Genomic DNA, 26841 nt, shown 5'->3' with positions numbered 1-26841 from the left:
AAATACAAAAATTCTTATGTGCTTGATTTCTTTGGGAAAAAAATTCAGATATACAGAAATCCCATGTAATTGTCATCATTTTATCCAGATTTGAATATTATCGATTTCTTCACTTCGAATAATTTAGAGGAACAAATCGAAGGGACTGAGCCAGCAAACATGAAAATTTAAAAGTTCGTACAGTCGTAATATCTGTAATACAACTTCGTGGCCACGAAATTCGCTTCTAAAGTTCAGATACTAACTTCATAATTTTTAACAAGACCTATGGTATGCTTATAAACGAGTTCAGACTTTTCTTCTCCTTAATATAAAAGGTAATTTATTAGCACTTTTCATTTACCTTAACTTACTCCATTTGTATAAATGTTATGCGTTAGATGTTAGATAATACTAAAGAAAGAAAATACTATATTATTAAAAATTTTCATTTTTGAGTTTGGTATTCTAACTTCAATTCTCTGTTAGAGGCAAAATTCTTCTCTTTGCCGTTAAAAGAGCTGCAAATATCCTGAACCGAGATTGCATAGTTTCTTTCCTGTAAAACAAGCTTCTTCTAAAGCTCTAACGTACTTCAGTTTAAAAGCAATGAATACGAAGAGCAAAACCTGCCTATTCCCTGCACAGACGCCAGGCCACATGGTACAAAAGCATTGGAAAATGTGTATTGGGTGAGCCAGGAAGAGATAACTACACGTCTAGGAATTTAATAAATATTCTCATTATGAGAGGTAGAGCCACGCTCGAGTCGGAATTATCTAGCAAATTCTTAAAGTTGAAGATTTAATAGATTTTATGTTAAGAAAAATTCATAGCCGGATGAAGCAATTATTTTGCTGAGGTTACTGGCCTAAATCCAAGATTTTTTCGAGCTCCTCCCAACGACTTTAGAAAGTCTATTTGAATTCCTTCGTGGAGGACTTTCAAAGGAAAGCTGACTTTTGAGGTGCATATTAAAAACAATGCATATAATTTTCATTCAGTTTTATATTTATACATATTCCTTATGCAAAACAAATCTGGTGTATGCTAAATTAGAAAAATATAACTAATGTACAGAAATTAAAAATTTGCTCGTGCCGAAAATGAAAAATATTAAATATATATGAGTATTTATACATTATCCTCGTAAAAAGCATGCACTTGCCTTTAACTAAATACTTAAATATTTATTATATTATTTGTAAATGTATTTGGAATGAAGGATTTATTCATTCATAAACTCCTTTGAATGTTACTGTGAAGAAATCTAATTATGAAGAATATATAAATTTATAATGACTATAAATATTATCTAATTATATAATGCTCTAGTATTTAATTGTAAACTTAAATTGAAATTCTGTAGACAAATATATTTAAAAACTATTTAAGCAAGAATTGTTCGCACTGGAAAACAATCTATTAAAAGGTGTTGCAAAGCAGAGCTTATGATATGCGTACTTAAGGAAGTAGTAAAGTAGAATTTTAAAATGTGTATCGTCGAAATCAAAGGTAAACAAATTTTGGATAAGAGTTAAGAGAATTATTTCCTTACATTTTATAATAATTCAGTTAAAAGTTTTAAATAATTTTAACTACCTCCCCCTTCTTTTTTTAAATCCTTTCGGAAGTACTCATAAAAAGTTAAACAAATAGAAGTCAGAAATCAGCAGCAATATTTAACATATTTCACTATTAAAATAAATGGTGCTACCAAACAGAGCTTTAATTATATATAGAATGATTACGATTTTTGATTTAAAAGATGCCTCAGAAGCTGAAACTCATCTACGGATTATTAGAGTACTTCAGAAAGAAATTCCGTGAATAGAAAAGAAACAATGCAAGATCTTAAAATTGTCTTTGAAATGTAATAAACTTTGGTTTTAATTTTTTTAATTGTCAATCGAATAATATCGAATTACTTTAAAATTTCGTTCTCATGCAATTAGCGAAAAGTTGTAAAAACATTTCATTCAAATTAAAACTGTTCTGGGAAAAGAATAGCATTTAATTTCGTTCAGAAGGAAATAATGCTTAAAAATGTATTCCTTCAGATAACTTAGCACAATAGTAATGCCGGAATTGCAAAATGTTTACCTCCGATTTTGTCAAAACCTATTGATGCCTTAACGGCAAGTCACTGAATGTTTTGGTCACCGCAAAGGCTGCGTCACTGTTTCAAAGCAGTGTGTAGACAAAACCAGTTCGGGCCTCTTCTCTGTTTCCTATCCCATGTCTGAAATTGACCAGGGTTTCTTCGAAAACGAAAAAATTAAGCGTCATTTACTTTAGGCAATTATATTAAGGGAAATGCAAAAACTACTTGGACCAGCATGTAGTCATTTCCGAAAAGTTTCAGTACATAGTTACTGAATACAAAGTAGATAGGAGAATGTGACAAAATTTAAAATGCCACTATTTTTTTCGATTGTTACTTTGATGCATGAATTATTTTTTTAATTAATTTCCATAAACAATTTGATATTTAATTATTATTTGATATCCTTTAATTTTAAATAGAAAAGTTTTGCATTTTAAGATGAATATGAGTTCATGGGGTCCCTCTGGAACACAAGGCCCTTCAAAGCTCGAGAGCCTGGCGGCCTTCAGGTCCGCTAGCCGCTTAACTCACCTGTTACCTACTGTAAATAAAAACAGTACTGCTGTGGTGATGGCGATAAGGAGCGCGCCTTGCGCCCTCCGATAAGTGTGGCAACCCTAGAGGAGAGCTTTCTTACGAGTAGCGAGCAGAGCGAAACAGGCAGGCTGTCGGGGAGTATGCGCGATGTTCCTAAATAAAGTTTAATTTTTATTGTGCACTATGTCTTGTTAATATTTATATTAATGCAGTAAGAACATAATCTGTAATATGGAATTTGAGGATTGGTGGTAAAAACATAACAGGAAATTTCCATAATGGTAACCCGGACTGTGTTAAATCGTATGAACAGTTCTCAAGCACTTTCGGTTTTGACTACAAGCCATCACTCAAGATCTCCAAACCAGAAGTAATGGATTACATCGGTTTTCGTCCTCCGGATCACAGATGAGTAGTAATTATAGATCATTTTATAATTCTGTTTACTACTTATCATTTAATTTCATTTTCTTTAGTTAAATTTTTGCTTTTATTTTGGCTTAAAAACCTTGCACAAATGTCTGATGTTCATGCCGTCCAAATTCCGGTTTATAACCGATCAGACCTATCTTTATGGTTTATTATGTGTGAAAGTACTTTTGCTCTTGCCACCCCCAAACCTATCACAGAATCCATTACTAAATATAATTATGTAGTTTCTCATCTTCCTCCAGATATCGCATCACTAGTACGGGATTTACTTATGAAACCAGACCCTATTGTTCCATATGCAAAGCTTAAAACTGAGTTAATAAATCGTTCAGGAGAATCTTCTCAGCAAGAAATTCGCCAATTATTATCTGGAGAAGAATTAGGTTCTCGAAAACCTTCCGATTTGCTTAGAAATATGAAACGTCGAGCAGAATCTTTAAATGTTCCTGATAACTTAATGTTAGAATTATTCCTTCAACGTTTGCCTTCGACTGTTCAGTCTATTTTGGCAGCGGTTTCCAATTTAACTGTAGATAAAGCTGCAGAAATTGCCGACAGAATTTTAGAAGTAAATCCAACCCCAGGGACTTGTGCCGTTTCTCGCACAGTCGATCAGTCTCTTGAGGATAAATTATTTAAACAAATAGAAAAATTAAACAAACGTATTGATCGCATTTCTCTTTCTCGTGGTCGCTCGCCAAATCGCGGAGATCGCAATAAGGAAAGAAGCAATTCCAAAAGGAGAGATTATTCTGTTTGCTGGTATCATAGTCGTTTTGGGAAAAAGTGTAGAGATGACAAATGTACAAAACCTTGTTCATGGCAGGGAAACGAAACCAGCAAAGAATAGAGGCGACTTATTCTTTGCCTCAAGTTTCACGTCGCCTGTTCGTTCGTGACCGTAGAACAAACCTTTCATTCTTGGTCGATACCGGCTCTGACGTGTCCTTACTTCCAGCAAATAATTCTCAAAAACGGAATTCGTCCCAACAAACACTTTTCGCTGCTAATTCTTCTATTATTCATGTTTATGGTCAAAAAACACTTTCTTTGGATTTCAAATTAAGACGACAGTTTACATGGACTTTTCTTATAGCAAATGTTAGTACACCCATTCTTGGAGCAGATTTTCTCCATTTCTTTGAATTGGTGCCTGATCTCAGAAACAAATGTCTCAAAGATTTAAAAACGCATTTTAAAACCGTCGGTTGCGTGAAAAATGCAAGCATTTATTCAGTAAAAACTGTATTTAGTGATACACCATATCACAAAATTTTAAAAGAATTTCCTTCAGTTACTAGATTACCAGATCCTAACCAACCTGTTAAACATAACACCGTTCATTATATCATAACTAAAGGTCCACCTGTGGTTCGTCGGTTAGCTCCAGATCGCTTAAAAATAGCAAAACAAGAATTTCAAACTATGATGCAAATGGGGCATTTGAGACCTTCGAGCAGCAATTATGCATCCCCACTTCACATGGTTCCAAAAAAGGGAAGTCTGGAATGGAGACCTGTACGAGATTATCGAGCATTGAACGCTCAAACGATAAAAGAGAAATACCCTATTCCATGCTTAGCCGATTTTACTGCTGCATTGCACGGTACTAAAATTTTTAGTCATGTCGACCTGATTAAGGCATACCATCAAATACCAATTAACCCAGCCGACATCCACAAAACCGCCATATGCACACCATTCGGTTTATTCGAAAGTATCCGTATGCAATTCGGCTTATGCAATGCATCCGCGACTTTTCAACGTTTTATAGATGAAGTCACGCGGGATTTAGAAGGTGTTTACGCTTTCGTCGATGACTTGCTCATAGCCTCTAAAGATTCTGAGGAACATTGCAGGCATTTGAAAGCTTTATTTTCCAAACTTCAGGAATATGGACTTTGCATAAATGTTTCAAAATGCACCTTTGGTCAAACATCTATTGATTTCTTAGGTTTTCACCTTAGTGAAAATGGAATTGAACCTCTTCCTGACAAAGTCAAATGTATTTTAGATTTTCCTCAACCTACCACTCTCACTCAGCTTCGCCGATTTTTAGGCATGTTTAAATTTTATAGATGTTTCATACCTAAAGCAGCACATATTCTTTCTCCTTTAATAAAATTGTTAGAAGGCTATATTAATAAAAAGAAATCTCGTTCGCGTTTTCAGGATTCATCCCCACAATTAAATTGGAACGAGAATGCTGAACAAGCCTTTATTGCTGCCAAAAATGCCATTGCTCAGGCTACCCTTTTGAGACACCCTATTCCCGGAGCCCAGCTAAGCATCTGGGTAGATGCCTCAGACGTCGCAATCGGCGGCACACTTATGCAGTTGTCTCAACAAACATGGGAACCTATAGCATTTTTCTCTATGAAACTCAGTAAAAGTCAACAGAAATGGTCCGCGTACGATAGGGAATTATTTTCTATTTATTCTGCAATTAAGAAATTCCGACACATGTTAGAGGGCAGAAATTTTATAATTTATACGGATCAAAAACCGTTAATATACGCTTTTAAACAGAACCCTCATAAATGTTCACCTCGACAATTGCGCCATTTAGATTTTATTTCTTAGTACTCTACTGATATTAGGCATGTGCAAGGTTCAAAAAACGTCGTTGCTGACGCTCTTTCAAGAATCGAAATTGATTCCATAACAAAATCTCCCATTTTTGGATTTTAAAAAATTTTCGGAAGCTCAACGGCATGATCCGGAGGTACAAGACCTTCTCAAGAACAACACATCATCTTTGAAACTGGAATTTAAACCGTGCCAATATTCTGATGGTAATATTCTTTGTGACATATCAACAGACATTCCTCGTCCATTTGTTCCGAATTCCTTTCGCAGACTCATCTTTAATCATCTGCATAATCTGTCACATCCAGGAATTGCAGCTACTACGAAGCTTATTTGTTCTCGTTATGTATGGCCCGATATGAAACGTCATATCAAAAATTGGGTGAAATCCTGTGAATCTTGCCAAAAATCGAAAATTACTAGGCATACTAAAGCACCACTGGGCACATTCTCTCTTCCTGATGCACGTTTTTCAGAAATCCATATGGATATCGTCGGACCGTTACCTCCATCAGAAGGCAACGTGTACCTTTTGACTCTAATAGATAGATTCTCCAGATGGCCTGAAGGCATTCCCATCCCGGATATGAAAACGGAAACCATTTGCAGAGCCATCTTCAACTGTTGGATATCTCATTTTGGCTGCCCATCGATCATAACAACAGACCAAGGTTCTCAAATGAGATCCGCACTTTTTGCAGAATTCACGCGCATTTTGGGTACGAACAGAATCACAACAACAGCATAATCTGTGATATGGAATTTGAGGATTGGTGGTAAAAACATAACAGGAAATTACCATACTGCTAAAAATATATTTAATAAATTTTTCCATTATTAAGAGTAATTTAAGTTATACTAGCGGTGGATTTCTTAACCATGTATCTGTGTTCAAGAAAAGTAAATGCAGTTATTTGTGCTTTCTTTGCAATATTTGTTGAAACTTAACAACGAATATGGACGAAAGTGCACTGGTTAAAATATTAACGAAATCAATCAGTAATTCGTTTTTTGAAGACTTGGTGCTGCCATCTATAGACTTCAAAACAAAATATTATTATTTAACTTTATACAAATTTCCTGATAAATTACAACCTAACAAAATGGGTAAGAATGAGATACCTTTTTTATTTTTGAACTAAAGAAAAGCTAATGATTTTCTGATAACGGTATTAATTAAAATGCTAACCACTGAACAAATTTGTGGGAGAATTTACGATTTCGGAGGAATGAAATCCGATCAAAATGCATATTTCACATATAATTATCGAAATTATGAATAAAATTCTTTTGTAAAGTGTTATTAAAATTTGCTCACACCGAATTATATGTATTTTAAGTAATACAGTATATAATAATGTATAACTATGTAACAGAATATAAACTGAAAAATTATAGCATATAATTAATGTATAACTATGGAACAGAGTTTCTTCTAACTATAAAAGCAAAACTCTCTCGAGAAATTAGAATTTCTCCAGAAAGTTGTGCTTTTATAGCTAAAAGAAATTCTCTTACATAGTTATACATTAATTATATGCTCACTGCTTAAACTTCTTTATTACGCTGCTCGTTGGCGTTACATATATGCATAAAATAATAATAATAAAATTCAAAGGAAGTTCAAACTATGTGCGTGTATATATAAGAAGATGCAAACATTTTTAAAAGACTTTCCACATTAAAAATCCGCTAACGCAAACTAGAATTAATATAATTAAATAAAATAAATAAAATTAAAAGTTCCAGGGCTAAATCTTCTTTTCTTCACAATAGTTTTGCATTTCTAAAAGATTTTAGTCCTGAATCTGTTCATTTCTTTTATTTAGTTATCTGTATATATATATTGGATAACACAATTCTTGAGATGCATATTCTGATTCACATATCAGTAAGGACGAAATATACATCCTGCATTTTTGGAAGCTTATTATGTGTTAAGAAAATGGATAATAGAGAGAAGCGAGCAGCGTTTCTTAGCAAGGAAGCGGAAAATTTCAGTGCATTCAGAAGAAACATGAGAAGAGAGTCAAAAAGATTTCGCTTTCAATTGAAATCTTATTTGCTGGTTGGATAATATGTATCTGTATTGTAACATCGTTGATGCAGTTTACATCGATACAGTATAAATACTAGTTACTGCTTCTAGTATAGAAAGGGAAAATACCGAAATTGAAATGAAAGGTAAAAGGGGTTATTCCAATTAGTATCAGATATTTTATTTACATACTTTTATCTTATATATCTGTAATTCATTCGCCCAACAATTTTGGTTTAAAATGCGTCTATTTTCTCAACTTCGAGATTCAGTTTATAAATTATATGTAGTCAATAATGTTGTGATAACTGAAAAATTATTTTGTTCTTTTTATGAATTTTTATTAAAATGTCTACAGAATGTGGATTAACAATGAAGAAAGTGAGAAAATTATTCTTTCTTTCTGGCTTAATATTTTATTCAGTTCCTTTATCATTTTTCTCCCATCCCCTTTTTTCTTTCTTTTTCAGTAATTTAAAAATCCGTTTCCCATCATCATTTGAAATTATAGATCTGCTAACAGTGAAAGATTAAATCTTCTTTTAAAAGGTCTATCGCTATTAACAACTGTTCGACAACTAACAAATTTCGAACAATTTTTGAGAAACCGATAAAATTCAGCAAAAATTACGTTAGAAATTTCAAACTTTTTTGTTTAGAAGACTGAGTTTCGTTTATCTAGTAAGCTAAAGATCATAATTCTGCTTTAAAGATTCTGTTTTAATTAGTTTGCCTGATAAATGAGGATCTGTAAGACAACTTCTACATATATTCTATGAACAAAAATTTTATACTGATTTTTTTTTAAAAAAAAAAAACCTTTCTGTGAGATATTTCAAGAAAACAATGTCCATAAGAGGCGTTTAAAAATGAATTTCAAAATTTTATCCAAACAAACAAATCATTTTGTACATGTGTATAAAATTAAGACCAATGAGTTTGTTTCTCATTTCTAATTAATGGTCATATATAATATTGAAAAATATCCTTTAGATCTGTCTATTATATCACTTTCCTACATGCAAGATTTTTTTTTTTTTTTTTTTTTTTTTTTTGTCTCCCAAATATGCTTTGTTAAATTTGGAAACTTAAACCTGATTCTTTATTAGGAAAAGCTCGTCAACACTGCGAAAAACTGGAGTACTCGGAAGCATAAAAACAGCACCGTGTCTCCATGGTATTTTTTTTTTAAAGAAAAGAAATAAAATAAAATAAAATAAAAAGAATTCCATAAACTAAAAATAAGAAATAGCGTCAAGAGTAGGGTACTAAAAACAAGTGCATGTCGCTAAGTATGCCATCATTCTTAGTTTAAACGGCACAGTTTTTCCATCCAGCCCATCTTTCGGCGTCTAGTTTGTCCCTTTTTCTAATGAGTCGAAAGAAATAGATTCTATTTCCGAGTCACCTGCTTGTACTCTGCTTTGGACTTTACACCAAGTTAACACCTCTAGAAAAACCTACTATTTCGAATGCCACATTCACTGTAAGATGGAAACCAAAATTCTTTGCCGAAAGGAGCAGTGACTTAATTATTTACTGTATGTAAAGAATACAAATGAATTTATTGCAGAATTAATGTAGTATTTTAAGACAACAACGATCAAATTCTACAAACCGAAACCAGGTCAGATTATTCTTATTATTGCAAGTCTGATTCTATAGAATCACTTACAAAAAGCGCAGAAATTAGAAGTAAGATTTAAGTTAGTGTAATCATATAATTGTACATCGGACCGTGAAATAATTAAAAAAAGAACACAAAATAAAATCACTATGACTAACGTTAAAAAGATTGCATTCTTTAGACTTCAGATTAGAATCTGTTATATAAAAAAGGGTTTGTTTTTAAAGATTTCAAAAAGTATAACAAAATTTTTTAAATATAAATTTCGGTACCGTATGCCTAATTCCTACTGAAATGGACAGTAGGCGACGCTTATTATGATCGCATTTGTCCATGGCTATTTTGGAATCATCAAGCGATGTTAAAAATTGCCTTCAAAACAGCAGTGGAATTTAACTAATTTAATATAAATATGACTAAAAACATGTAAATACCTATTGTCAGAGGATTTTTAGTAGAGAAAAAATCACTAATAATTTATTAGCTGAAAGTATTACGCAAAAATTCACTTATTAACTCTTTATATTCGTAATGTTTCTGTACATTATCTAATGGATGTTGTACCCCTAATCTTAATACTCATAGGGCATCCTTCATCTCAGCGTTTGTCGGAAATCAACCGCTTTCATCATCTTCTTCATGAAATTTATCGCATGGAGTGTGCTTGGATTTATTTCAGAAAGAAGGAAGATATCTTCTGTTATTGCTGTTGCAACTTGAGTTTTTTCATCGATATCCATCCAAGCGTTGAACTGCTCACAGTTCCTATTAGTTGGAGACTTTTTAGATCTTATACTTCATTTATTTCATCATTTATTAAAAGTTGGAATGCTTCAAACTAGTTCTGTACTGTCATTTCTGATTTAATCTCACTTACTATTTCTGATTGAAGGTTCCAGATCTCAAATGTCGCCTTAAATCAATATCGAGATGTTAAGCTATTTAATCCCTTACTCAGCGACAAGTGTCTGTCGTTTAGTAAATTCTATACTTTACGTCGACCTCATTTGGTGACATTAACTCTGTTTAAAAAATTGATTTTGATAACATTAAGACCAGTTGAGCCCAGTAAGGATTGTAATTTCCATATTACCGTATACAAAAATGAGCGGACTCCGGCAATTCGATAACAATATCCGAATAATAACTTTAGCCGCGATCACATTAAGCGGCGCCTACTATAAACTTGTAAATAAACTTCCCAAGTTTGGGAATATGGAAGAATTCCGTTGCTAGCAAATTATAGTTTCGCTTATTGAACGAATAAATGGATCACCCTGTTTTAAATAAAACACAATAGGAAGGTTGGCTGAAAAGTTTGAGACCGATTTTCTTGTTCAGAATCAGATGAATATGCTCGCTTCGTAATTTTTTTCTTTTTCAAATTCGAGGTCTTCGTTCCGTCCAGACGGGAAAATGGTTAGTGACTCTGACTGCTGTGCCGAAGGGTCGGGAATCGAATCCTGGAGAAGGTTATAAGGTATTTTCTCCTTCCTTTCTGCATGCCTTCGTGGTGTAACGGCAGCACAGTCAACGTGTATTCGAGAGGTCCAGGCTCGAGTCCCCACAAGGGCATTGCACTTTTTCACGCCTTCGGCTTCAAAAATAACCTAATGACTCTACAAAGGCATGGATGTTAATTGTCTGTACCTACATAGGAGGAACGGGGACCACGTATTAAGTGCCTCTATAACAAAGTGATCACCGCTTCCGGCCTTAGTAGTAGCCAACGGCTATAACGGCTTGTGTCCGGCATTGGAGGAAAAATCGAGTTCTTTACATTTATTAAACTTTTCTTAGAGTTTTATTAATGATTAAAAAGCATGAGAAAGATTGTTTTGTGACATCCTCTTTAGAACTGTGGGCGTGGCATTTTTTTCATCCTCATCTGGGGAGGGAGTGAAACTTTCCCACACATCTGTTTTTTCAGTGTTGAGAAATCCCAGAAATCACATGTTATTATTTTGGCTATATGCTGAGTTTTCTAGTATTGACTGAATCGGTTTTAAATAGTTCTGCCAATGCCGCAGCAGTGTGATGAAACCAGGAATTGTCCTGGCGCAAACCCGTTTCCTCGTGAGTCCATGCAAATGGTTTGCAATATATTTACATGACATCTATATTCACTGTCTACCCGGGGGGTACAATATCCGAAACGTACCAGTTAACCTGCCAAACGAGCTTTGTAGATCACTCATGTGTTAGTGCCTAGAAGTGCTGATTAAAATATTGACACATGGCTAAACCTTTCATGCATCTTATGCATACATCAATATTTTAACTGTTTTGTTAAGGCTGTTTGTTCCCAAATTAAACACAAAACTCAATAACACCTCTGCCGTGTAGTCACTTACACGTTTTCCTCACTTACCGCGACAAAATCTGCGAAGTATTTGAACTCGCTGCGATCAAAAATTGAAGGTCACGGTTATTAAATTCTAAGACAAACACTTCAGTGCATCCAGTACAGGATTGCTAAGTCTAAGATCATGAAAAAGAAGCACTCACAAAAACTTTCAGTCAGCCCTTGTGAAGAATAAAAATGAAAATTTCACTTGAAGAATAAAAATAAACTCATATATCAACGTACTTCTGAAGGATAATATTTTTATTACTATTAAAACAACGTTAACATAAAAGGAAGTCGATATTAGTAAGCCACTTAAAGATTTATAAAGTATGCGCATACGCATTAGTATCATAATTAGAAAGAGTTATTTTTCATCTTAATGGGACATATTTTGGCGCTTGAGTTGTACGAAATATAATTCTGCGCGATGGCATTCAAGCAGAAGTGGAAGAAAAAAAACAACTAATATAAATGTGTGAAACCATTAATCCATTTCGAGTCACCTCGTAATACATTTGCCTACTATTTTTAGGAACAAAGAAGTCTTTTTCTTTGACAGTGGGAGTGAGCCACGCTCTTGCGAAAGCAAGAATCTCATGTCAAAAGAGAAAAAGCTGCTATTTTACTTTCACCTGAGAATTTCGGCGTATCTAGAATAAAGCCGGCAATGATCCAAGGCAATGAAAAGACTGAAAGGGCCCCTCATCTTTCAACAGGACAGGGAGGGGGTGGGAACAGAAAAGTGTTTTTCGAGAAATCGTTTATACACAAGAGAAGCTTTGTGAAATATTTGACGCTATCTTCTTACCATTGCCTCACTCTTTATACACATTTTTGTCTTAATAACCTGATATTGCGGCTTACTAATCCAAGAATTTAATCTGATATATATCTCTACATTAATGAACTTAATTTATTCATATACAAGAAGAAGATAGTAATGCATTACTGAGACACTAGAGATAATTATTTTATCGAACGCAAACTCCACAAACTCTGGGTAGTATTGTAGAGACATTAGGTTATTTCGGAAGAAAGAGATATGAAAAATGAGCAACGCCTTCGCCGGAAATCGAACCACGGACCTCTGGAATACGCGCCCAGGGTGCAGACCACTACACTACGAAGGCATGCTAAAAAGGCGGAAGAAATACCTTGTACTATTACTAATAAAACAAAATAAAATAAAAAAATCATAGTTTTCATTAATTTCAGTAATTTGAATTAATATAAAGTCATTTAATGCACAGGCATTAAAATTTTTAAGAGTTCTCTTAGAAAATGTATCCACTTCCCTGTGCAAGTTCCATTTGTTTCCTTAACGGAATGCGGAAAAGCAGACAAGGATTACTTGCCTTAAGCGGATGGATACCTTCGTGAGGGAACTTGTAAAAAATGAGCTCGTACGCATAAGCGAAATATTCATGAAGCCAGCGCATTCCCCCGAATTTGAACTTACGTTCACCTAAAAGTGTTCAGAGAATTTATTCACTATAGGGCTGCAAGTTTTGTACTGTCTCCAGCAGTAATTTGCTTTATTTCTATGGATACTGAAAGAAACTTTGCCTGTTTAAGTTATAAAAAGAAATTAGCTATAAAATAACTTAGATTTCCTTTTCTTGGGAACGAAATATCGAAACTATTTAATGATTACTTTCTCTTTTAAAGAAAAGAGACACATACTATACATCCTTTAAAATGCATACTTCCGGGAAGGGGAGCTTCTAAGCTACGCTTATATTTTTAGCCTAAAGACTTTTTGGTTGCACTTTCAAATAGCAGGAGTATAAGAAATATCTATACTCCCTTGCTAATTTTATTTCAAATAAAGAAGTTAGAGCAAATATGAAATTAGAATATACAAGGTCCAGCTATTAATTTCCAGGACTGACGTAACTGTAGGAGAACGAAAAGTCGGAAGATGGCGCTAATGATTGAATATAGAAGAGCGTTTCCTTGCGCATGTACAGTGCAATCGGTGCCATTCTGAAGTAAGTGGCTCTCGTGGAAAGGCGTATTAAAACGTAGCTCTTAAATTTCTATTGTCGAAGTGAAAATAGAGCAAAGAATTAACATTAAATTTTGCTTCAAATTGGGCAAGACAGCTTCGGAAACCTACGAAATGTTAAAACAAGTTTACGGCGAGGAAGCATTATCCCGCTCAAGAACTTTTGAATGGTTTAAACGCTTTCGGGACGGACAAGAAAGCTTCGAAGATGATCCACACACAGGTCGGCCGCATTCCGTACGCACCCCGGAAGCAATTGAAAAAGTTCGCGATATGGTGAAATGTGATCGTCGATTGACTAGTCGAATACTCGCCAATGAATTCAACATGGACAAAGAGACGGTTCGGCGAATTTTGACGCAAGACCTAGGCAAACGCAAGATTTGTTCCAGACTCGTTCCTTACCATTTAAGGGATGAACAAAAGCAATTGAGACTGGACGCATGTGGCGAACTTATCGATAACGCTGATGCTGACCCTGCGTTCCTGGATAGGATAGTCACGGGAGACGAGTCTTGGTGTTATCAATATGACCCTGGAACCAAGCGTCAAAGCTCCGAATAGCAGTCTCCAAGCTCACCGAGGCAGAAAAAATTTCGATTTGAAAAGTCCAAAATCATGTTATCGCTTTCTTCGATTGCGATGAACTCATTCATCATGAATTTCTTCCTCCTAACATGACTATCAATGGACAGTTCTACACATAAGTTCTTGACCGACTTCGAAAACGAATTCGTAGAGTGAGGCCTCATTTTCAACAAAATGGGAGTTGGCTGCTGTTACATGACAATGCCCGCCCACATACTGCGTTGCCTGTGAGGCGATTATTAGCCCAGCATGGTGTCGTTGAAATGCAGCATCCACCATACTCTCCAGGCCTAGCACCCGCAGACTTTTTCCTGTTTCCTAAGCTGAAAAATTCGCTGAAGGGAACAAGATTTCAGGATGTCGAAGCGATCAAGAAAACTGGAACGTCGCTATTAAAGAGCATTCCAAAAGAGGACTTTAAAACTTCTTTCCGAAATTTGTACAGCTGAGCACAGACGTGCATTACGGCTGATGGGGATTACTTTGAATCATATTAAATGGCTATGTGTTTAACCTTTTTTTTCTTCTGAGTTATTCCATGAGTCCTGGAAATTAATAGCCGGACCTTGTATATACATACATACACAATAAAATATATGCAGGGTATTTTCGAATTCGAGCGACAAATTCAGCATTGAGAGGATGAAAAATTGCTACAGAACATGGGGTCACCAACCACATTTAGTGGGTTCAAATCTAAAAAATACACGGGATCGTTCCAAATAACGATGCGTAATGCAGAGCAAGAACGCGATGTGCGCACGCCTGAAACAGACAACCGAGTATTGCAACAGTTTGCCATTGCACAGCTCGGTATATATTATAGCTTTCTCTTGCTGTATCATAATATCTTCAGTGATAGATTTTCACAGCGATACTCTAACAAGTGGCTTTTGTGTGTGTAGCAGATTTTCACTGATATATCTAAATAACAATTATTCACAAATAGTCTTAGTAATGGTTTCTGTGATATCAAACGAAACTCTGACTTACTATCACAAAGATTGTTGAAAGAGGTCGCTATTTTCAATTGAATATGCAATGAGCTTTCCTGTATATCCAAGTAAATCTTGCCTGTGCTGTACATATATCTACTGATTACTGAAGGTGAACACGGTGAGAGTTCGTAAAATATGTGAAAAAAATTAGTGTATTTCTGGCTTAGTGTAATGAAATTTGATGCTAGCTAGCTAGATTATGTTAGTAAATTTTTAAAATGTCTCATGAGTTCCGAATAGCTGTATATTATAAAATTTGAAATCTTGTTTAAAACTGGAAAAAAATTTCATAGCATGTCCGTATATCTTTACGATTATTGGTTATTTCTAAAGTATCGTGCAATTTGTCCCCCGTTAAGTGTTCGAGATACGTGTCTATAAGTAACGATGTCCGTCGATAAATGTTCGAAAAGGTTTCAGAAGGCATGACCACTTAAACTATGATTTTTAACAAATTTAAGCTATGATTTAGTTTAAATAGGATATTTTAAATGCATTGCAATTTATTGCAAAATTTATGCTTTGTCAGAAATTTAAGCTATGATTTTTCGCTCATATAGAAGCTGGGACTGAAATATGAGGTCCAAAATCTGATAATTGCAAATAATGGAAATTTAATGACTGAATCAACTTCATTGCTGTATTTATGTACTGCATCTAAACTAATTGATAAAAAGCATTAAAAGAATTTCAGTTTTTTTACTTACTTGGATTCTGTGATTCTCTTTATCACATACATAAATGAAACCAAGGTTGTCCGTTGCTACTCCCCAGGGGTAACTAAATTTGCCTTCCATTCTGCCTTCGCAACCGAATGCTCGAATGAATCGTCCATTGGGATCGAATACTTGCAACCTGTGATTGTAGCGATCTGATACAATATATTGACCGATTCTATTGACCGTAACGGCTGCTAGGCAGTCGAATTCACCTTCGCTGCTGCCATAGGATCCAAATTCCTGGATGAATTTGCCAGAAGAGTTGAAAACCTGAAGCGAATAAAAATATTTCTGTGTTAACTGTAAAAGCATAAACATTAAACATTTTTTTAAAATTACTTCGGTAAGCCTTTATTGAAACCATGTTCCCAAACATACAGTTCGGAGCATTTCTTTGCTATCCATTACAATGTTATACAGGATTATTCATAATTCTGTGAGAAAGTTTAAAAATTCATATCAAATAAACTACCGCACTAATCATGGCAATTCTTATGTGAATAGAAGAAACCACTCTCTGAAATTTTTTAACAAAAGCTTGATTGATATTTGATGTGCTTTTCCAATAAGATATAACAATATGGCATTCTCTCAGTGTAAGACAACCATTTATTTGTGTGTGGGAACGCACTTTGCCAAATTATGAGTTTGAGAGAATACAATATTTATAACCCTGACGTTTCTTTTTTTCATAACTAAAGGAATACTTGATGCCTCGTTGTTTGCATTGAACTGTTCAGATTAAATTATCTTAAAGATTTATAAGCATTAACGCCATAGTAATAGTATGTGAATATATTCCTTATCACTCATACTATATTCCATCTACATCTAATTTCGTGTAAATTCCTTAAAATCTTTGCTGCTTTCAGTTTACTCTTTGAAGGCACTGATATAAGCAATTTTCCTAATAAGCTTTTCCCGACTGCGTCATTTTCGAATTATGTTACAAAAAAAAATTAAGTGCGCATGAATCGGTAGAATGGTAAAAACTCAGTTTCCATGCAGTAAATTAGCACTAAAATTCGTAATAAATTATATTAAATTCCTTTTTTTTTACATTAGTATTTCTTCCTCTAATAAACAACAAAAACTGATTTTGAATAACGGTTAAGAAGTAAAGGAATAATTTATTATGTTATAAATTTTAAAAAATGAAATGTTTGATCTAGCCCTATGAAATATAAATAAATGTATTTCATTAAAATTCTCACTTTATTCATAATATTATTTTAAGAAAATATATTTACGAGTTACACTTTTTGACTGTTACCTGAACTCGATGATTGTTGCTATCAGCTACAACTATAGTATTATCAGGTCCTACACATACACCTCTCGGCCAGGTAAAGAATCCGTGCTCAGTGCCTCGAGAGCCAAACTTGAAGCATGTCTTCCCTTTTTGCATATAAGTCCTTCTTGGAAGACTAAAACCTCTAGGAGAATTGCTGTCTCCTCGCCGACTATAATCTCGTCTTCTTGGAGTATCGTCTTCATCGGAACTGTTGTCACTGCCGCTTTTTGCGGTAGCAAGAGAAGAAGATGTTCGGCTTCTAATGAGCCCTGAAGTGGCTGCTCGTCCTGATGATCCATACTTGTTTTTCAGGTATTGCGACCAACTGCGAGGAGCTTCTTCTGGACTTTTTTCCCTTGTTCTTCGTGTCCTATAACGATTACGTATAGCGGTCAATGCGTCGTCTTCTGGACTATCCTCCGCTGGAAAGAGATCATGAGAACTTTTACTTCTAGCAATTCGATTTCTCCTCGACGAGTACGAATCTTCAGGGCTTAAGTCGCGGACTCGACTACCAGATGTAATGCTTGACCGTCTTCCATCATAAAGACGACTGTAAGGAGACGTTCGACCTTCTGGTTCAGCTGTAACAGATGTCTTTCTCCTAGAAAGAATATTATATAGCATTAGTATGTTGACAAGGTGCTCTTGAATGGCATGATGCAAAGCTTTCGAGTTGCTGAATATACTGCCAATTGTAATTAATCTCTCTGTTCAAAAGAAGATGGATGAATTAATGCAACTGAAATAATCTTTTCCATTATAAAAAGAAATAAAATAATATTAGAAATTTAAAAGACAAAAAATATTAAGCCGTAGGAAATTACATATTAAGATTTTTAAGTACATACTATAATCTCTGTTCATAAAATTACAACACCAAAGAATAACATATAAAATACCATAAAAATTTTGTTTCCAGATAGTTGGTTGGTTTGATTATTAACTGATCGAGGGAAATACGAAAAAGCCATCTGATTAGGTGAGATGCCTATATGGAGGACTGTCTAAGGTAAACTGTTTCGTACTCAAACTAAGCAAAGAGTAAAACCCGAAAATGCTGTGCAACCAGACATTCCATCGAGATTCAGTTTTAAAATGAATGGCTACTGTTCAGAAATATTATCCACTCGGCCGCGGTATTGAGGCATAATAAATCATAAAAAATAGTGGAGATATTTACAACAACGCAATATATGCAGATTTCCTAACATAATTTCATATCCCTATGACATGACCGATGTGGTACGGATTTGTATTGAGGCATAAGAGTGAGCTGCTGAGAATATTTCTCTGTACTTATATTTCCTTAATTTGACCTAGAAAGCATTGCTTGTGATGCTTGCAATATGCATCTTGTAAAGTAAATGTCAGTAAAGTGAAAAGAATATGACAGCAAAGGATTCGAAGAAAACCAGGCTACGAAACGGAAAGACAAGCGTTACATGAGGTTAGAAGAGTGTTGTAGATTGTCATGACAGAGCTAATAGTCAATATGAAAGCATCTTGCCATAGTTCCAAAGATTAAAAGAAAACAAAACATCTTTTAGAGATATTAGGGTTTTTTTTTAAAGCAGGAAAGATGAAAAATTAACAACGCCTTAGCCGGGAATCGAACCACGAACCTCTGGAATACCGGCTCAGTGTGCTGACCACTAGACCACGAAGGCACGCTAGGAAGCCGGGAGAAATACCTTACATACTCAACTATTAAAGAGCGACTGGGGTTTTTAGGGGACCCAATCGCCAAATCCTTGGTGTGGAGAGTCATCATCCACAACCCTTTTAGTTCCGGCGCCACTGTAGAGACATTAGGATTTTTTTTAAAAGCAGAAAAGATGAAAAATTAACAACGTCTTTGCCGGGAATCGAACCACGGACCTCTGGAATACCGGCTCAGTGTGCTGACCACTACACCACGAAGGCACGCTAGGAAGCCGGGAGAAATACCTTACAACCAACCTTATTTCAATTCTGCTGTTTATATACATTACCAATGTGGGATAAAGGTAACACTCAGTTGTCATCAGCGGCACCAGATAGTGTTTATAAGATAAAAGAGGATCCTCCAATTTAAATCTTGCAATTTTTAATATTGCATTACATTTTAATGATTAGTTAGCACTGGGTTCACAAAAGGCTGACAAAAGGCTCACAAAAGATAAAATGGTTCAGGCATAAATTTTCCTCATGTGTAACGTAAATAGAGTCATTTTCCTTAGGTAAGTTCTGAAGCCAAGAAGGCATCTCTAACCACCTAGCTTTATAATGTATGCTATAAAAAGCCAGGCGGCGGTACATGCTTACATTTCGGAACTCTCAAATGGTAGTTCTCCTTTTAAGCACCATGATTAGATTTGAAATTGTTTAATAATTTACGGTATAGTAGTCCTATGACTAAAACTTCCTGACAGTGTTACCTTCTGTAGTTCGCGTTAGAGAAAATAATAGAAGCATGCATCCAAATTTCACCGGAACCAAAGAGCAACTTCATTTTTTATGCTGTACCTCTATACGGGCTACATTATAACTCACTGAGTGTTAAATGTTGAACAGTGGCTTTCTTTGGGCCAATGTGAATACTAACCGGTTTCTCCTAGAAATTACTCCATAAAAGCATCCTTTCCTTTACGTAGTTATTCTTTGTGAGAATTTAAATAATTTAAATCCAAGTGTCCATGTTTTTATTTGTCACTAATATGAATAATTTTTTTGGTAATAACTGAAGTTCTGCAGTTGTCATTATTCAGGTAATAAAACGAAACTCATTAAATGTGTTTGAGTTTCATTTCGTTATCTATTTGCTAGAAATATAAGGTTTTGCACAAAACTATGCATGGTTTCTTTCGAATGCAGAAGAATTTCAAAGCAAAAGCGTATTATGACACTCAAGCAAAGAATTTCAGCTGTGATAAAGTTAAAGAGAATATTTAATTATTTGGAAGCATTAAGATGTAGCTTTATTTTTAATATATATAAAGAATAAGAAATGTATTTCTTATTCTGATCTTAAGAGAAAGGCGCTTTAAAGAGTATGTTTATAATTACAAGCTGAATTAAGCCTATTATGGTGTCAGAAAACTCCTCAAGAATACGCAGAAATGAAGCACAAGTTTTTGACATTTACTTATTTTTTTTTAAACTGTAAGAACACACAGATAGAAATAAAAAAAAAAAAAAAAAAAAAAAAGAAGAAGAAGAAGAAAACAGTGATGTAATGATGCCTCGTTATAAGGCTTGCAAGATCGAAGTTAGAGCAGATTGAGGTAAAACTAGGGGTAAGAAGCTCTTGGGAAAAAAGTGATGGGTAGACTGCATGCAGACATTTGAGAATATTTTATAAATTTTCATCGATTAATAAAATCGCTACAGCAAAAAGAAAGAGATCCGAAACTGTATGAGGATGCATGCACTAGTTCATAAACTGCAGTAAGGTACATGCATGTGTTTGAATAATGAAATGGAAATTTTACAAATTCTCATCAATCTTAAAAGAAAGTATACCCTGCTTTTCTTTTTTAATCAGCTCTGAGTTTTACAGATTTCTATCGCCCTGAAAGAAAACAGTCTCATCGATAGGTCATTTACTCGATTTTGAGAGGTATAAGTCTTAGAAATGAATTTTACATCATTACACTTGCGGACTGTTTTATCTTACCTAGATGATAAAATATCCCTTGAGGGTTCCTCCTCCTTTCGAATGGAGTCTCTCCAAGACCTGTTCGATGGTCTGGATGACTTGTCATCTTGTCTGCCTAGAATTCTGGCTTGTGTGGACGCACTTTGTTTTCTGGCTTGAGCACTGCGAGCTAGCAGTGTGTTAACAGAAGGACTTATATCTCCTCTATTCACTGCAGTCTCACTATCTACTTCGTCATCACTGTCGCTTGAGGAAGTAGAGCTGCTGTCGCTGACAGAAGGGGATCTGGGATCAGGTCGAAAGGCCAGTCTCAACTTCGGACGGTCCTCTTTCCTGTTCAGTGGACCTGAGCGAGGGGCAGGTGTGAGATTCGAACGTCGTTGGGTAGGAGATGTAGTGCTGTTGTCAGTCGGAGAAGAGTCCTCTTTTTCTAAGGATGTATTTTTTGTTAAGAATGGACGGCTGGCTGGTCGTCTAGAATTAGAGAATCTAGTTACTGCTAGGAGACGATTTACACTGTTGACTCGTGCAATATGTAACTTTTAACTTTTGTAACTTCTAGATATTCTGAGTACATAATATACACACATATCAAAATTAAAACTTATTTATTTAAATTTTTATTAATCTCACTGTGAATAAAAAGCATAAAGAAAGCCTCCTGTAATAAAATACAACCCAAAGTAAAGTTCCTAAAGCGAAGTTATTCTTTAAAGCTCGGGAAAGCTGAAAGAATTGGAAAAAATACCATTCAGCAAAAGAGGGATATTATGAAAAGTTTATATTTTCCCGTAAAATATGTTTCCAATAACTTATAAAAATTAAATATTCATTTTTCTAATAACTCTAATTCATTTTTCTAATAATGTCCTTGAAGTTGAAAAAGAAGAACTGTTTGTAAAACATTGGTGATCCATGCTAACTAATTCTGAGTGTTATCTTGATGCCTTATTATAAAAATCTATCATTTATATTATAATCAATACTCTGATTAATTTTTATACGGTTAAAGAGTATTTCTTTGTAAAATTAAATTTGCATTCTGAATATAGGCCTTAAAAGTTTAAAGAAACACTACTTTAAAATCTGCACAGACTTGAAATAGGGACCAGATCACATGCAAATGTATGGATTGTTTTTAATGATTTTTTTTTACAACATGAAATTAATTTTATTTAACAAATTGTCTGCAACCTTTATTTTAAGTTCTTTTAACAATTGAGTGAAAAACTGCACTATCTTTCCTCTGATTCGAGTCAGACATATTCGTTCACGTGAGACCACGTGAAAGCATGCCTAGGAAATTTAAATGAAGGTTAACTGCAGTTCTTTATACATCATTATGTGTGGTGAGTTAATTCTAACTGGCGACTGTTCGTCCCTTTCTGGCTACTTGAGTATGGAAAGGAAATACTGTAATTATTCTTGCATTTTTTCCTAGCTTTTTGGTGCCTTTTCCTGCAAATTTTTAAAATATTCGCGTAATTTTCTCCTTCCTCAATGTGTTTAGAGAACGAACTCGCCTAAATTTTGAAATTGACTTGTCTACATAGTAATTGTTTTCGTCTTACACATAAAGACAAATCTTCGAAAACTACCTGCACAGGTCACGTCGAATGTTTACCTATAGATTGTTGAACTTTATGTCAGCCTGCTGCAAAATACCGACCGATCACGGCGAAACTAACATTCTGCGTACGATTTCGCTGACTTTCGTTGTCAGGAAATGAAGACAAGAAAAGCAGAAACGAAGACGTCTTATTAGACATTTAATATTACTTATTTAATTTTAATATTACTATATATTCTTATTGGAATGTTAAAGATGTAAAGACATTAGGTTATTTCGAAGCAAGAAAGATGAAAAATGAGCAATGTCCTCACCGGGACTGGAACCACGGACCTCTCGAATTCGTTTTGAGCGTGCTGACCACTACACCACGAAGGTATGCCAAGAAAGCGGGAGAAATACCTTATAAAGTAAGGGGGTTTTAAGGTTTCTTTTAAAGAAATAATATTTTGATAGTTACTTGTAGTTTATCTATGACTACTTTTCATTTGGTATGTTCTTACTGCAAACGCATCCTTTGGAAATTAAACTATTTGCATGATTTTCCCCTGTCGAATTGCGGACGATAAAATTAGTAAAAAAAAAAAAAAAAAAGAGAAAAGAATATGGGAGGAAATATGGTAGCATTGGTCTGGGAGAGAGCGTTCATTTCATTTCGTCCTAGATGATAAGTGAACAATGATGAAATTCAGTCGCATTTCTTAAAGAGGTATTCATTTGATAACTTTACGCTGGTAAAAGGGCATATCACTTGATTTGTTAACAAGTTCTGTGTCAGCATGGAAAATTGGCAGATTTGAGTTAAATATTTTTTCTTCAATTGGGAATGACTATTCGTGGTGAAACAAAAGTTTATTGATTTTAATCCCTGGTTTGCTAATCTGATTTTCCTCAGGGTGATATTTCGCTACAGTTATGAAGTAACTCACAGATTAGTAGGTGAACAGACCTTCAAGATAGCTTATAGAACAGAGTTACATGACTGAGAATTTTTTTTGACTAGATGTGACTAAAAGTCTTGTTACTCTTGTTTCGGTTTTGATCATTACTTTCAAGACATTAAACCTTTTTTTTATATATCAAACAATTTATGTTTTCATATCAAACAGTGATTTTCTAGAAAGATTTTGTATCTTGCAGTACAACTGGGATTTCGGAATGATGTGAATGAACTGTAACAGAGACCAAAATTTATCAGTAAATCACCTCATTCCATTTCCTAAAGTGTTCTCATGAGAATAGAAATTTTGTAGTAAGGAATTTTTTGTCCTTTAATCTCCATATACAAACAATACATATCACAAAAAATATGGGCCCTGCAACATTTTTATATTTTTCGTAATCTGACTGAACTTGAAAAAAGATGAGTTTGAAGAACAGCAACCTGAGGCACTTGATTCTGATAACTATGAATTCATGAGATACTTGGTTATAAATTTGTGGTATTATGGGTTTGAAAATTATTCAGATTTAGGAAAGCCGAATGAAACTTCATTTTATATTTAAAACGAAATCGATTGCCTACTGGGAAATACATGATTTCTTCGAACTGTTTCAAAATGTTTAATTACTTTTATGTACGTTAACAGTTTATTAACTAATAATTGAAGTATGCTTTATTCCTTTGAGAAAATTTTATTCACCTTCAAAGCACTAACCATTATATGATATACTCATATTATGAAATCCTCTCAGGAATGTTCCGATTGGCTATTATTGAATGTGTCTTATTTAATAACTATTAGTAAAGCTAAATAATGGCTCTATTCTTTCAATAAATTTTCATTATTTCAGAGAGAAAAACACTATGCTAAAAAATTGGATCTTTCTTTCTTCAGTTTACGCAATCATTCAATGTTCATTGAATCATTCAGTTCGTCAATCATTGAAACTGCTGCAATTCATTGCAGCAGTTTACTGCTAATAAAGAATCAGTATTCTAATTTATACGCATTTAAAGTTAACCTAAGTGACAAGTAACAACCAGACAGAGGGTAGCGTAAGTAAATGGCATTTTTAAACTCTAATGGGCTACATACTTTTTTGTTCCGTATACATAAAAAGGGGAATTTATAAAGTAAATTGACATAATATAATAATAAGCACTTTTATTTCTGAGTCTGGTTAAATTTTGCACCATCAAAATATATATTCGCAAACTTATTAGCAAAGCACTTTTACATGAACAAAGTTGGTAATGAATTTTACAACGCAAAGCCTTTGAAACCTGAGATAGACTCAAAAACAAACTTGAATTTTTTGAAGATTCTTAGTATCACAAATTCAGACATCGTAAGATTTTCAGGGTTTTATTTTGTCAGCTCTGAACACACTTCCTTACTAGGAATTTTTTTGAATTTGATATAAACTAAAATAATTCATAGTAAAACGTTCTTTAGATTTTGTCCAACTTGATGTTGAATTTATATCATTCAAGGCGGTATTTTCTCAGAATTATAAATACTGAATATTTTCATCTTTTCAGTGAGACAGATGAAGTTTTCACGTATCAGATTAACTTTATAATACTAGCTTATGATGACCAAAAAGCAGCCAAAAAATTCAGCTGTAAATATCATATTAATACAACAGATTTTGAAATAACAACTGGTAGTTCAAGTCATTTGTTAATTTGGCAAACAACTTCGGGGAAAGCCTTATTAGCTTTATAAAATGAGCAAGAACACTTGAGTTAGTTATGGAAGCAAAGCAAAGGATATACATGCAGCCAGTTTACTTAATAAACTTATTGTTCACCTACCCTGTTGGTGTTGGCCTCGGCGAAACTGGGGGTTTTTGTGTATCCCTTGTTCTTGTCGGAGAACCAGGAGGACTTTGTGACACTTCTCTTTCTGTCACAGCACTATTATTTGTTCTCCAACTTCTCAGTCTTGGGGATGGAGTTTGTGTATCTCTTTGACTTCTTCGAGTTGTAGAATCTTCTAACGTGTCTCTTGAAGATCTAGTTCTAGGTGGACTCGAATCTTCCAGAGTAGTTCGAGATGATGAATATTTTGATAAATAAGAGCGAGCAGGTGATTCTTCAGGTTTTGCTGTTGTGGATGTTTTTGGTGTTCTTGAAGTTTCACTTCCTAATACGGTCTTCAGAAAAATTGCGCTTATTAGTTTCATTGCCGTAATATGATTATATTTAACTTAACATTTATTTTAATTCTAACGAATAAAAATAAATTCTAGTATTACGGTAAAAGAAAAAGATAATTTTAAGGAGTAACTATCTGAAAAGAAATGCTAAAATCAGGCATTTTTGATACCAGCAGGCTTAAGTCATCAGAAAATAAATCAGGAGATATGATGGTTATTTTTTCAAGTATTTTGTGTAAAAATTAGTAAAACGCTTACGTTGACATCCGATTTTATCAATTTTAAGACTTGCATAATGCAGTCTTAAGCATAATTTATGCATATCCAAGTCAATTCATAATTCAGATAATAATGCAAGTCTTCTTGATGGAGAAAGTGGCATGAATTTAAATTAATTTTACTTACACGAGATTCACCTTTTATATCTAGTTTATTTGGTTATGGCTAACATTTCTCTCTTTTTCTTTCTTTAACGGATCTTGATCTGATTTCATAATAAGTTTAAAAATGGTCTATTTGAGCTTATTTTACAGTATAGGCTTAGTTTGAAAAGAAAATAAATCTACAGCATGTACAAAATAAAGAAAAATTATGGACCTTTTACAGCCAAAAATAATAGCTTTATTTGATCAACAATATCGCACTTAAACTGTGAAGGTTTCTTTAAACTTTCTGCGGATAAATTTACAATGGCTTCCGACAAATCTGCCTATTAACTTAATTTTCCACTGTAGTCTAATAATTATTTACTTTCAATTATAACGCGCCAATATTTATCAGAAAATATATATAAAATATAAAATAAAAAAAGATAGATAAAACGAGAATGGCTCCATAAATACCATTGATTTTATTTTTATTCTGGGTTTCCTAAATACAATATGGTAGTATCAAATAGATGGAGACATTTTCTAATACTAAAAAAAAAGCTTAGCTTATTACCCTGATATTTATTTCATCTTCTGTATTGTCAGTTTCTACAGCCAAAACATTATTACACTGAAAACTATAACTACCATAAAAGTTATCATTGTATTTTGAGTTAGCATTTATATTAATCCTCTTTTCATGTCCAAAGAACCAAACACTATAATTCAATGGTTGGATTGTTGAGAATTCTGGAGATGCTTCATGCCATATGTACATTAGAAAGTTCTCGTCGCTAAACGTCTTAGTCATGAAACTCGGTTCCTATCTCCATCCTGTTGAGTTCAGTAATCCACCTTCATTTATAAACTGTTTATGACTTCACATATTGTA

At 34.1% G+C, this 26841-nt stretch overlaps 1 protein-coding gene across 3 annotated transcripts in view; it reads right to left on the bottom strand.

Annotated features, from left to right (window-relative positions):
* LOC118195217 (uncharacterized) overlaps positions 1-26841 on the bottom strand; it is an 83659-nt gene that overhangs the window by 13680 nt on the left and 43138 nt on the right. For 2 of the 3 annotated variants that reach the window (XM_035366480.2, XM_035366485.2), the window contains exons 4-7: positions 25238-25578; positions 20925-21380; positions 17246-17870; positions 15961-16242 (exon numbers count right to left, since the gene is read on the bottom strand). In XM_035366480.2, coding sequence (XP_035222371.1) covers positions 15961-16242; positions 17246-17870; positions 20925-21380; positions 25238-25578 — 1704 coding nt within the window. The remainder of the gene's footprint in view (positions 1-15960; positions 16243-17245; positions 17871-20924; positions 21381-25237; positions 25579-26841) is intronic. The other variant, XM_035366490.2, reaches the window with a different exon arrangement.

The sequence above is a fragment of the Stegodyphus dumicola genome, chromosome 6 (assembly GCF_044657685.1).
Source record: "Stegodyphus dumicola isolate Sdum_Otavi_A_Nest chromosome 6, ASM4465768v1".
NCBI classification, from domain to species: Eukaryota; Metazoa; Arthropoda; class Arachnida; order Araneae; family Eresidae; genus Stegodyphus; species Stegodyphus dumicola.
Note: the sequence above shows the minus strand (reverse complement) of the source record. Positions and strands in the feature narration are given on the sequence as shown.